The 13,583-nt window shown below is 48.0% G+C and overlaps 1 protein-coding gene across 1 annotated transcript in view; it reads right to left on the reverse strand.

Moving 5' to 3' along the window:
• STARD8 (StAR related lipid transfer domain containing 8) overlaps positions 1-13,583 on the reverse strand; it is a 142,132-nt gene that overhangs the window by 106,263 nt on the left and 22,286 nt on the right. The window contains exon 4 of the mRNA XM_073360982.1: positions 1,233-1,266. Within this exon, the coding sequence (XP_073217083.1) occupies positions 1,233-1,266 (34 nt within the window). The remainder of the gene's footprint in view (positions 1-1,232; positions 1,267-13,583) is intronic.

The following is a 13,583-nucleotide window of genomic DNA, read 5'->3' on the forward strand; positions in this document are numbered from 1 at the left end:
GGGTTTGCACTAAGCCAGGGTTTTAAACTGGCCACTCCAAAGGTTCCCAGTGACACTGGTTCAATCACCCCCTCTTCACCCAGCCCAAACAGGAAAATCCCAAAATGAACACGTCTCCTTTTCCTTATACAGTAGGTTGCTAACTCCAATTCCTTAATCATCATTTGTTATCCATTTCAGAATCCCCTCTGGTCTGTCAGTGTCTTCCTCACATCAGGACCCCGGGAATGACAATACAAACTAACACTGAATATTTGGCCCCTCTCTAGTGCCGTCCATCCAAGGACCTCAAAACACATTATAACGAATTCATCCTTGCCAAACGCATTATTCAGATGGGGAACTTGAAGCTCAAAGCAAAGTGACTTGTCCTAGGTCATGCAGGGAATCAGTGGCAGAGCCACAAACAGAATTTAGGGGTCCTGGCTTCAGGTTCACAGCTTCTGACCTCTAATCACCACCCCATGCAGTTTGCCACACGCAGTCACTCCAATGCCAGAGTGAGGAAGTTTCCACTGATGCTGCACACTGTGAGCTGAGGGAGTATGTTCACCCAGCATCTCTCCAACAAAAACAGAACCGGAGAACAGCGAGAAGGGAAAGAAAGAGGAGCACACATTTGCTGACCAAGGCAGAGTTAACACTTCAAAATAGTTCTGTGTGTGTCGGCAGATACAGCAGTACAAATAAGAGAGGGTGGCCACTTCTCCATTCCTGCTTCTAAAATCAGGATTTCACCTTGCACAAAATGGAAGGGATTACACCCACTTTGCTGACAATTAAAGCAAATTTATAGGCAAACCAATCTTTTATCTTAGGGAGGGCATGGAGTGCAGGGCCTAGGCGGGTGGGAGGGGACAGGCACAGTTTGGGATAACAAGAAGGGACGCTGATGCACACAGGTTCTCTAGCACCCCCATAGTGCTTTGTGCTTGAGATGACACGTCACCTTTATAACAGAACCTTCAAATCTGGTTCACTATCCTAAGGCACAGAAGCAAGTGGGGAAACAGACAAAGGGAGCGGAGGAAAGAGCTTGGAAGGGAAACTGGAGACTTGCAAGGAGACTGAAAACCCCGCAATACCCCAAGTCACTCCCTTGGAAAGGGAAGGACACCCATGATTATATGCCTCTGCATATATCCTGGTAGCTCCGTCACCAAAACACAGATCTAGAGGTGACAATGAATATATTCTTGCTGATAAAAACAGAACATGCCATCTCCACTTACCTGGGTCCCTTTTATCCTCTAGTAATGTGAAACACTGTAAAAACAAAACAAAAGAAAAATAAATCACTTTACAATCTCTTATATTCCTGGTCATGAACCCCTAAAATTTCTGTGTCTTCATCACAAACCCAACTAAAGCTCTCCCAGAAGATGGCAGCTTGGATCAGATTATCAACTTAGTCTACATGATGGAATTAAGTGGTGTTTGGGGGAAGTAAGCTAAGGAAAGGAACCCCAAGGAGGTGCTGTAATAGAAGCAGGATTTCATTAACTGGCTTTTGCTATGGCAGGTAACAAACGCACACAAGATCTGAGCGCAGACTGGAGATGCCAGCACATGAAGGAGAACAAATTGCAGAAGGCAACATTCCATATAGAGCAGAATCATTTCAGCAGGCAAACGCAAAAGGAACTGAATTTCAGAAGGGGAGGAGGAGATATCGGTCCCCGAGGCCAATGACTACCTCCCCTCCATGCGTTGTGGAGTCAAGCGCATAGGGGATGCTCAACACATTCATCATTAAAGGGGAGAAACACTGGGGATGGAAGCACCATTTTCCTTCTCAAGCCAATGAGAACAATATGAGGGACAGGACAGATATTTCACAGTGATGGGTAATTCCACTGACTGTAGTGCATTAGTCAAAAATAAACAGGGCACAATACATTGGGAGAACTATAGAGAATAGAACACACCTGATTTGGGACTTCAGAAACATTGTGTTCAATTTCATGTCTGAAAATTACAATGGGATTTGCCTGCAAAACTTCCACTAAGAGTGTTTCCATCACCGCATGGACCCCTCTCCTCCCCCCCTGCCCATGGAAAAGCAGCAGCAAGGGGCCTGGAGCTGGACTTAGAGATGAATGAGCCACACAGAGAAAGCAAATGAAGAGACTTGCAAAACAGATGGGAGCAGCAGGGGGGAAACGATTTGGGAAGTGGACCCTTGTATTAGAGATTCTTTTCAACCCCGATTCTACGGCCAGGTGTATGCTACCAAGTTTTTCCAGCATAGCTGTGTCAGTTAGAAGTGTCAGTCAACCCCCTGACATAGCTATGCCAGCTTAACTGTATCAGCAAAATAACTCCTTTGGCCAATACAAGCAGAGTCTCCACTAGGAGGCTACAGCTACCAGTAAAAGCCTTTCTGAGGTAAGATAGCCCTAGGATGGAAAGACAAATAGACAGAGACCTTTAGATTGGGAGCCAGGGAGTGAAAGAAAAGAGGAAGGATGTGGTTTATTGCTCTGAACTAAGAGACAAGCCTCATCTGCTCTGAGTCTCTCTGGCCTCTGGGTGCCGCTTGTGAGCCATGCTGTATGCAGCTGTGCTCATGCTGCAGCTTGCAGGGCTCTGCAAATCTCCCATCCTCCCCAGCGCTGCTGCAGACAGATTCTCTCCTGCATGCTGCCTTTGCAACCTCCACCTGCTCCCTGAAAATGTGACTATCCAATCAGAGACACTGCCTGTTTTTTCCTGCTCCTCCTGCCAGGGCTTTTGGTGCCCAGCACCCGAGTGGACATTGCACTCACACAGGCTCTGCAAAAGGCCCATTCTCTGTACTCCAGACCCCAAGCTGGGGTTAGCCACTTGAGCCAGATATCAATATATTAATATATATTAATATACATGGATCCTCAAGTGACTCCCCCACCCTGGTCCCTCATTCCACGGCATCTTAGTCACCTCCTGACAGGAGGAGCTCTTATTCCAGGGCACGCTCACAGATTGGCTCTGATGTGCTGGTAGGCAGGGATTAATAATCCATGGCCACAGGCTGAGATACCAGTCACCAGATGAACCACATGGAGGCAGCACTTCAAATATGATTAATATCTCTCCCCTCTGTCAACTCTGACCCTAGCTTTGGATCAGAATGTCACCACACTGCATGATGCACAAGTTAGTCCCATGGGACAAACTTGGGAAGAATGGTAGCCTGCTAGAGTAGCAGTCCCAAAGCCTGAAATACTGGTGCTGGGCAGAAAGCAGTGCCTGGGAGCCATTGCATTACATCTCTTCCCTGGGAGCTGAACCAGGGTCACCCCACATGGGAAAAGGCTGCAATGTCCATGCCAAACCCCTCTGTGCTAAATGAGTAAGAAACACCTGGAATGGAATGAAAAACAATCCTGTGTATTTGCCTACTGAGCCACCAAGCTTTGCACACTTGGACTGAGCTATTTAAGGAGCCCTTTTCCCTTCCAGTTTTCACTGTAAGGAAATTTCAACACAGCTAGAGCCCTGGGACTCAATTAATCCCTGACTCCAAATGCTCAGCTTTGGACTAACTCCACTGGCATCAAACCCGGGGCCCTCAAACAGAACTAACCAAGTCCCCACTCTCACTCTCCCCCAGCCCACCTTCCCTCTCATGGATCCCACAGGGAAGAACTAAATGTTGTAATATTTATTGCTATCTGATGGCGGTTTGAGGGACGGTCTAAAAAGAGTTTGTTGGGCCTCAGCCCAGATCGTTGTGGACACTTGTCCACTGCACCAAGAAACAGCAGCACAATTGACACTGACTCCCTCACTGGCAGATTCAGCAGGGAGGCCAAAGAATGAATGAGCCACAGAGGCTGAGCTCCCTTCCAGCTCTCAGAGTCCGGCTGAGGAGTGTCATGGCAAGAGGTGCTTGCCCAGCCACTGCTCGTACTCTTCAAGTCCTGGGGCTGAACGCAGAACATCAGCCTCCAAGACCATCACTTGGCAGCTTTTGTGAGCACTTCAAAAGTTCTCACACACCCAAACCAAAGCCGAAGCTGATGTCCTGATTGTTTCCAGGCCAAGGTCACCAGCACAGGATGAGGATTGTGCTGCAGAGGCCAGCGGATGGGGAAGCCGAGCCAGGAGAGTGAGAAAATCCTTAGCAGACCACGGTCTTCCCATGTTCTGATTTATTTGGGCTGCCAGCTCTTTGGGGAAGGGGCCTTGTCTTCATGAGTGTCTGTGTTGGACAAAATCTCCCCTGGGGATTTTGGGTCTCTCTTCCCCCACATACTCACACATCTGATTCTGACTGGACCTTTTAGGTGGTCTTGAACCATTTCAGTAAAAAGTGGTCAGGCCACCTTCAACCAGGTGGTCTACACTAGGGCTCCCACTGGCTTTCAGAGTGGTTATAAAATGTGCCCAGTGTAGACTGGCCCCTACTGCCACAGAGGAAAAGTTAGGCCTCTCACAGGGCCCGTCTCCCGAGGCCCAGGCAACTGCGCAAGCAGGAGTCTGTGAGCAGGGGATGGCCACATTTTAATCACATTAGCAGGCTCTGGAAGTGGCAGGCAGAATGGACTTTCCAAGCACAAAAAGCCAGGGATAAAAAATATAATAGCAAAGAAAGGAAAACACAGCCCAGCCTCCTTTGCTGGGCTCAGTTCTTGGAGAGGCTTTGCCTGCATTCCGTTCTCTCCGCTTTGTTAGAAATGCAGCAGCCTCTTTGATGATGAAGGGGCCCGCCGTGAGCGAGTGCAGCATGCTGCTTTCTCACATCCCCTCCAGTGCTGCTGGGCGGATGCCCCCGGCACTGGCACAAAGAGCCCAGGACTTGCTCCCCTTTCATTGCTAGAGGCTTCCTGCAGGCAAAAATAAATGTAACTAAATCTCATCAGAACAAAAAAGAGATGACCCAAAATGGCATGGCTCTGCCTGAGATACCCCAGGCACAGGGCATGGCCGGGGGACCGATGGGTGGGAGTGCTGCAGGTACAGGGGAGAGGGGAGGGGAACCTATGGCACTGCCCACGGTACTGCATGTAGGGGGTAGGGGAACCCATGACACTGCCCTAAGGTATGAGAGAGAAATAGAGATCCCCAATGACCATTCCTTCGACTGGATTGGAAGGCTCGAGCCAGGAGGCACCAAAGCCCACCCTACCCAGTCCCTTTAGGGTCCCCACATATTCTCACATGCCCCCTCCCCGTCCCCCTCACCCTGCTACTTCATCACAGTAGGAGGCCCAGGCCAAATCACACCAGATGTGCTTGCAGGGCCTTGGGGATAATGTTAGGAATGTTACATTCTGGTGAGTCTGACTTTCCCACAAACCAGCAGGGACCCTTCTTCCTGTCTGGGGCACCGGGGGGCTTGGGGATAGCACACAGGAAGAGGTGCTTAACCCCTTCATTTCTGCTGTGTTGCTCGCAGCAAGAGCTGGGCTCAGCAAATTCAAGAAAGTACAGTGATGTGGAGGCAGGGAGCTTGGGGTTATCACTGGGTCTCCAGAAAAGGGCTGTGCCCACTGGCATTCAGAGCTGGGTCCTTGGATTTATGCGGGATTTCTGAATCCTTCCCTCACAGGTGAGAAATGGGACAAGCTTTGCTGTCGCTAGCCTGTGTACCTCTGTCCAATCCTGCACTGCCAGGAAAAGCCCACGCAGAAGCAGCATCATTGCTGTAGCAGTACAGAGGAATTAACGATAGTCAAAGCTGAAAAGGTTCAGATGCTTTGTTAAAGCACTGGGGCATCTATAGCTTTCATCTCAAAGGATCCTGCAAGCTTCAGCCAGCCAGCCAAACACACACACACACCACTTAGCACCCCCCACTGAAATGCAGCCAGCTCTGGGCATGGCATAGTAGTTGGCTGAACAGCGTACAGCAATGAAAAGGGAAGAGCAGTCCCTTAGGATCTAATAAGCATTAAGCTATTCCAACCTTGGGAAGATCCCTCTTCCAAATGTTCCCTGGCTTCTCCTGCAATCTTCCAACCTTCTGCTCCATCTCTCAACACAATGGGAATTACAATTCTATCCTTCGAACCCAGTGCATTTTTTCCATGTCAGTGGATTTCTAGGGATTCTTCTGTTGCTTGGTTACTTGTTAGGAAAAACACAGCACAAATGACTCCTGGGACCAGGGAGAATGAGATGAAACCAAGAGAGCCTCAGCCCTACTGCCTGTCCCAGACCCTCAGCAATTCCTGTTGGAAATGTTGAGCAAGAGGTGGTGTCCTCTGTCCCTTCTGCTTTCTGAAAGCACAGCTGTTCCCAGAACTGGCCTCCCCTTCTCCTGCCCTGTAAGGAGCCCGCAGCAATGGCCCGGCCCAGGAACAGCACTCACCCTGCTACCATCTCCTGGGAAGGGCCAGGCTTCTAAATTTTAAGGGGTTTGCTCGGTATTTTTAGATTGAAGCTTGTAGCAAATCAAGTCTTATTTATTGTTGTGGGGTAGGGAAGTGATTAAAATGGGGACAGGCGAGAGAAGAGGACTCGAGTGGCTGTGAACCCAAGGAGGGCAAAGATGGAGGCGGGGGAAAGAAAAGAGAAACCCCCTGCCCCAGGGTTATCCCCTGCAAGGGGTGAAAGGAAGTTGAGATAGCACCCGAGGACAGGAAAACACAGCCAAAGTGGACGTACAGGCCCTGAGTTTGGGAGTAGGCACTTGCAGTGTCTAATACTGATCCCTTCACAAATCCTAACCTCTTTGTTGACAGGCTTTGTGCCACTCCAGTTCAACACAAACCTCAAGGGCTGAACTAGCAAGGAAGCATCCAAAAGCATCACCCTCAGGCAGAGGGGCTCATTTATCATCACAACATCAAATTGAAGGGTGGAGCTAAGAAGTGGTGTGTTGACCCAGGGTCCTGGATAAATTCCCTATTTGGGAAATTCTGGTCCACCTCCCAATATACACCCTGCAGAGGCAGTGGAAGGAGTTCTACTTACAGAGCCACAGGCAGCTCTTCAGAAGTTAATATGCTGCTCCTTGTACAGGCACGGATTCCGGGGCTGGAGCTACAGGTACCAACTTTCCAATGTGCCGGGGGGTGCTCACTGCTCTACACCTGGCTCTGCCACAGGCCTTGCCCCACTCCACTCCTGCCTGTCCCTTCCCCTCAGCCTGCTATGCCCTTGCTCCTCCCCTCCCCCCCCCCCAGCCTCCTGCATGCCACAGAACAGCTGATCCGGAGGGCGAGGTGCTGATCAGCAGCTGCCAGTGGGCGCTGGGGCAGGGGAGCTGATGGGGGCTGCTGACGTATAACTGTGGCTCTTTGGCAATGTACATTGGTAAATTCTGGCTCATTCTCAGGCTCATATTGGCCACCCCTGACCTAATGGTTTTATCTAAAGAAATTCCTAGGTCACAGGTTCCCCAGAGTCCTGCTCTGCCTCCTGTGAAGCCAGGGCATGTGCCTACACTCAGGTTCCTGACAGGTAATGAAGTTTCAGAGGCCAGCAAGAGATCAGCACAGCAATGAAACAGACCCATATAAATTAGTGGTTAGACCACATTGGGTGGTCCCCAAAAGCCTAGGTTGGTTTATATTTAAAATTATAAACCAACCTAGGCTTTTGGGGACCACCCAATGTGGTCTAACCACTAATTTATATGGGTCTGTTTCATTACTGTGCTGATCTCTTGCTGGCCTCTGAAACTTCATTACCTGTCAGGAACCTGAGTGTAGGCACATGCCACTCCCTACAGCTGTGAAAAGGCAGAAAGAGAGAATCTGAGAACACTCTCCAGATAAAGCGAATTCATTTGATGGTAATCGTGGTCCCTCTAACTCAACTGTTGCCAACACTCAGGTAAGTGAAGTGTGGTTTTCACAAATGTCTGCAGAAAGAGACTGTGATGCAAATACTTGTGCGAATATTTGCACAAACAGGCACACCAGAAGGGTTCAGCGGTCATGAAAGTGCGATGTGAGATCAGGATTCCTCCAATCAAAGCAAAAACAATACCTGCAACTCAGGTGACCAAACAGTACAGGTAGCTTACTCATAAGTAGCTCAGCATTGTACAGGATTGGGCCTTTGATGTGCTATTACAGCTGAACTCTGCAATAAAAGGATGAAGCGATATGACATCTTGTTCCTCTAAGGAAGACAGAAGAACATTCCCATAGGTTGTTGGCATGGAAAGGCTTCTACTAATGCTGTTTATATTATTTCTGGTTTGATATTTAGGAGAAACATGTTTCTACTGAACTGAATGCAAGCTGAGAGCCCAACAACCACCAGCTCCAGCACAAGCCCAATGTGTGGTCATAGGAGAAACCACTTTGCTTCATTGAGCCTCAGTTTTTCCATCTGTGAAATGGGATACTACTACTTAGCACTACAGGATTAATGAGTGCCTGTAGAGCCCTTTGGAGGACTAAGAAATTTTCAAAACAATGAGGAGTCCTTGTGGCACCTTAGAGACTAACACATTTATTTGGGCATAAGCTTTCGTGGGCTAAAACCCACTTCATCAGATGCATGGAGTGGAAAATACAGAGGCACGTATAAATACACAGCACATGAAAAGATGGGAGTTGCCTTACCAAGTTGGGGGGTCAGTGCTAACGACCCAATTCAATTAAGGTGGAAGTGGGCTATTCTCAACAGTTGACAAGAAGGGGGTGAATACCAAGGGAGGGGGGAAAATCACTTTTGTAGTGCTAATGAGGACAATGTAATCAAGATGGCCCATTTCAAACAGTTGACAAGAAGGTGTAAGTATCAGCGGGGGAAATTAGTTTTTGTAGTGACCCATCCACTCCCAGTCTTTATTCCAGCCTAATTTGATGGTGTCCAGTTTGCAAATTAATTCCAGTTCTGCAGTTTCTCGTCGGAGTCTGTTTTTGAAGGGGTTGTTTTGTCAGGGGAAGAATTGGCACTTTTAAGTCTGTTATTGAGTGTCCAGGGAGACTGAAGTGTTCTCCTACTGGTTTTTGAATGTTATAATTCTTGATGTCTGATTTGCGCCCGTTTATCCTTTTGTGTAGAGACTGTCCGGTTTGGCCAATGTATATGGCAGAGGGGCACTGTAAAATATCATGAATGAATTCTACAAAGATCATTGTTACCTTCAACTCCGCTAACTGCCCCATAGACAGTATGTGTAGCGGGTGTATTTTATCTTGACATAGGCTCTACCTGCTATAAGGTACTGGCTGGAAAGGATTTTAGTATATCCCACAATCAGTTGGAAGCCTCTGTAACCTGCGCCGACAGTATCCCCATCACCTCTCAGACAGATCCGTCATTCTATTGCACAGGCAACAATACAGCGTGTCTAGCACCACAATGGCACACTTGGGAAGAGAAAGCTGTGTTAAAGAGACAGATGAAGAACTAAACCCAACCAAAACTGCTACCCGTCATAAGAAATGTTGCCACAGGAAATTAAAAACTAAGGGGCCAGATTGTGGCATCAGCTACTCCAGCGTAATTCTAATTGTAGTCACTGAATTATACCAGATTTATACCTTCGTGTCCCAAATCTGATTCTGGCCCTAACAGTTGTGGCACACATGGCCTGGGGCCGTGCCCCTAAACTTCCTTCTGTGCCATCCACCCAGATGTTCACTGAAAACATGAGGTGCTCCTCAGACAGGACTTAGAGGAAGAAAACAAAACTATAGAATATTGGCACAGTATAAAGAAGACATAGGGGAATTCAAAGTCACAGGTTCTCAGAAGAGGGAGCTGAGCACACAAACACTGAGTATGTCTTCACCTGTTCCAAGGGGGCAACTTAGGGTTTGCATCAGGAAATGATTCACAAATGTCTGCACTGTAAAGAGTGTATGTGTGACTCTGACTCTGTCCATAAAGAGTGTGTTTATTTGGGATCTCCCTAGGGGTGGAGGGAGTGTGAGTGACTGCAACCAATGTGACACAGGAAAGAGAAAGACTGAGTAATTTTCTACAGCAATATCCAAAATCAGAGGATGGGCAAGAAAAAGATCTCGTCCAACTATCAGAAATTATCCAAGGTTTTTCCGTTAAAAAAAAACTGAGGAAAAAGTTTGTCTACTCCAGAGAGAAAGGAGACCGCAGAAGTGGGATCACGCTTCATAGCATCTGCTACCAAATCAGGAGTGGACATGGGTGGGATAAAGCCAAGTCGTAGGCAGATCGGACCTGTCTATGACAGAGATCTCCATGTATGACTTGTCATGCAAATCAATTCCTGAATTTTAATTCCTGAATGTGAGTGTGTCTGTACATATGCCTGAATACCTGGATCTATCCATACAGTGGATGCATGCCTGCATAGAGTACCCACACATGCATGTAATCCATAAATTGCATATGGCTGTGTGCGGAATATCTGCATCTATCCACATACAGTCAGCATCCAGCACCTCTCATTCTTCTCTGCAGAAGCTGTTGAGTGCTAAGCACTTTTGAAAATTTGGCTATAGTACACGTCTCTCTCCACATAGCACACATATATGCATCTGTGTGTACTGTATCCGCATTGACTCATATAGTGTATGTGTGTGTGTACACACGTACAGATGTCCTGGGAGCACACCAATACCCAAACTCAGGCACTGCCAGACACCCCCCACCCATCCCTTCAGACCTCTTTCCTGGCAGCTGACAGGGAGTCTGAAAGCCTGGACAAGATTTAAATGGACAGTTTCTTACCTTTGCTTTTTTGAAGCAAGCCCAGAAAAAATCCAATAATGGCATGATGGGCAGGGCAGGGGAAGTCTGTGGGCCAGCCCCCTTGCACACTCAGCTATAACATGGAGTACCCCCAGCCCTGGAGAGAACCCTTCCCGTCAGATCCATAAGTGGCTCCTCACAGCACAGAGCTGCTGGGCAGAGAGATTCAGCCAGGAGAGAAGCTGCTGTACAGGGAGAGAGGGAGGGACAGAAGGAGGAAGCAGTGCCCAGGGAGGCGGGACGGAAGATTCAAACCCTGCACCGTTATTCTGTTGGCTAGAAATAGGCTTGGATGCCGATTGAAATTCCCCGGACATTATGAGTTTTAAAAAGACATGGGCTTTCCTTCCTGTCTCTTTAATGCACCATTCAGCATTCCACATTCCCAGCCCCAGGCAGCCAGAGAGCGCAAGGATAGAGAAAGAAGGAACTACAAAGCATAAGAAATGAGACCTTCAGTGTCAAAGACAAACACAGGGCATTGGAAATCCAAACCCCACAAGGTTGAGATTTTCGATCCAACTCCCACCCTCCTTTCTTAGCTCATCAGCCCCACACAAGGGCTTTCAATATTTCCTCCAGAAAGGGGTAAACAGCACCCTAGGTTAACCTTTTCATTATTGATCTCCTGTACCCTCACCCCACACCGTCTCTAAACTCAAATTTGCCAATTGCAGCAAAGGCTCCATAGCACACGGAGGAATTCAGTTGCTCAGCAGTACCTTTGGCAGCAGCAAAGCAAGCTTGTGATTGTTACCAGAGCTGGGTGAATATCGTAGGAAAAAACAAATGCAATCCAAGAACTTGCTTGGACATTATTCACAGCTTCTTATTCACTTTCTGCAGATGTTTGTGTGAGCAGGCATTTGTTCACAAGGAAGTTCACTGAAAGACTGCCATGAACATTCGTGCACGTATTTGTCTCTCTCACATGTATGGCATCCGCAGAGCAACAGTCTATAGATGCAGCTGTAGGTCCGTAAGCCATTTCAAAGCCTCCCTGGTGATACTGTGGCTATCATCCAATTAACCTTTGAATCCATATGTGAGGCACCACGTTATGATGTGTTCGATGGCTTGGATGTTCTCACCACAGTCACACAAAGGGAAGTCTTGGACTTTCTACATGTGCATCAAGTAGCCGCATCTTCCATGGGTTGTTCAGATGCAGTTCAGTGTGGTCCCAAGTCTGCACGGCAGGTCAAAACAGGGAGGATAGCTTGTTGGATCAGTGATAATGCGATTGTTTGGAATGGTAGATGAGGTCCAGATGCTTTGCCCTTCCTTGGTTGGATCCAGAGACATGAAGTGGTCTCGTGTGGTCCATAGTGGTTTGTGAGATTTCAGGCACTGTTGGGGTTTGCCATCCATAACCTGCCAGATGGGAAGGTCTGGGCAGCTTTTGGCACCTTTAAGTTCTCATGCTGTGGCTGTATCTCATCAGACAGCTGGAGGTTCGGCGTTTGCTAACACAGAAAGCCATGGCAGAGGTGTTTATTTTAAAGTTCCTGCGATGATTCGCATGATCTGATTCAGCTGCCTAGCCGAAGCTTCTTGTCCACACTGGTGCACAGTACTCTGTAGCTGAGTGAACCAGGGTCATAGTGCCAGGCCAGTTGATCCCCAGCTTCTTCCTGCTAACTTTTGAATAATGTTGATGCAAGTCTTCGCTTTAGAGGCTACTTTCTTGAGGTGATCACGAAAAGTCTGGGTGCGCTCAAGAACAACAACGAGGTATATTGGCTTTGGGTCATAACACACTGTTTCCACCACAAAACTTGGACAGTTAGAGTGTTTTGTGCGATTCTGTTGTCCAGATGGGAAGTATAGACTACAAATTTGCTCAGATTAGGACTCTCAGCTGCCGCTTTTGAAAGTACCCCTCCATGATCTTCAGGTCAGATGTAAGGGTTACTGCAAGTTTTCTAAAGCTATAGGCCTGAGTTGCAAGTGCCAAATCATCAGCATATGCAAACTTCTGCACTATCATTTCAGGCATATCGCTCGTGTATACATTGAAGGGTGTTGGAGCAAGTACAGAGCCCGTGGTAGCCCATGACTCAAAGTCATGGCTTGCTGGTTAGACCCCCGAGATATACACACATCCTTCGGCCACTAAGCATGGTGTTCAGCAGCCTGAGAAGCCGCACACAGGGGATCACTTTGGCCAGTTTCAGTAGCAGACCGTCCTTCCAGACTGTGTCATATGCTGCTGCCAAATCGATTAAAGCACTACCAGTACCATGCACTCCAGTGCACCATTCACAAGTAAGGAGGTTGAGGCAGAACTGGGAAAAGCAGTGGGAAAAGATCCTATCTGTCCTGAGTTCCCATATCACCTGGGTCCACTGGCATGGAAACTGATGACGAAGCTTTTCATCCTGGAGACTGGTGAAATCCCCCATGTGTGGAGAAAAGCCAAGTTCATAGCACTCCTAAAGCCTGGAAAACATGCAGAGCACCCTTCTAGTTATAGGCCAACATCCCTCTTGAGCACCCCTTACAAGGTGATGGAGCGCGTGATCCTGAACCAAATCAGTCCCACTGTGGACTCCAGCCTGCCCCATAGCAAGCGGGGTTTTGATCGCGCAGAAGTTGATGCAACCAGGTCCTGGCCCTCACTACAAAGAGCGAGGCAGCATTCCAGTGACAACTCCAGACCGGGACTGCTTTCACATAACTGTGCAAACAGGCATTTGCGCTACAAGCCTCCCTGTGAACATGGGAGAAGAAACACCATCTTGTGACGTACATGCCCAATCACATCAGAAACTTTGAACAGCAAACCCATGAAGCAATGGTCTTGGTGAATAGGTTGGGAGCCACCCATTGTCCGAGACATAGTTCAACAAACAACGGACCAATCATTAAAAAATATAAAAAGTCTATTGACAAATGATTCCCAAGCAGAAACGCGGACGAATTTGCCAACAGAGGCCCCAGTTCCACAATGAGCT

Source organism: Lepidochelys kempii, chromosome 9 (genome assembly GCF_965140265.1).
Source record: "Lepidochelys kempii isolate rLepKem1 chromosome 9, rLepKem1.hap2, whole genome shotgun sequence".
Classification (NCBI taxonomy): Eukaryota; Metazoa; Chordata; order Testudines; family Cheloniidae; genus Lepidochelys; species Lepidochelys kempii.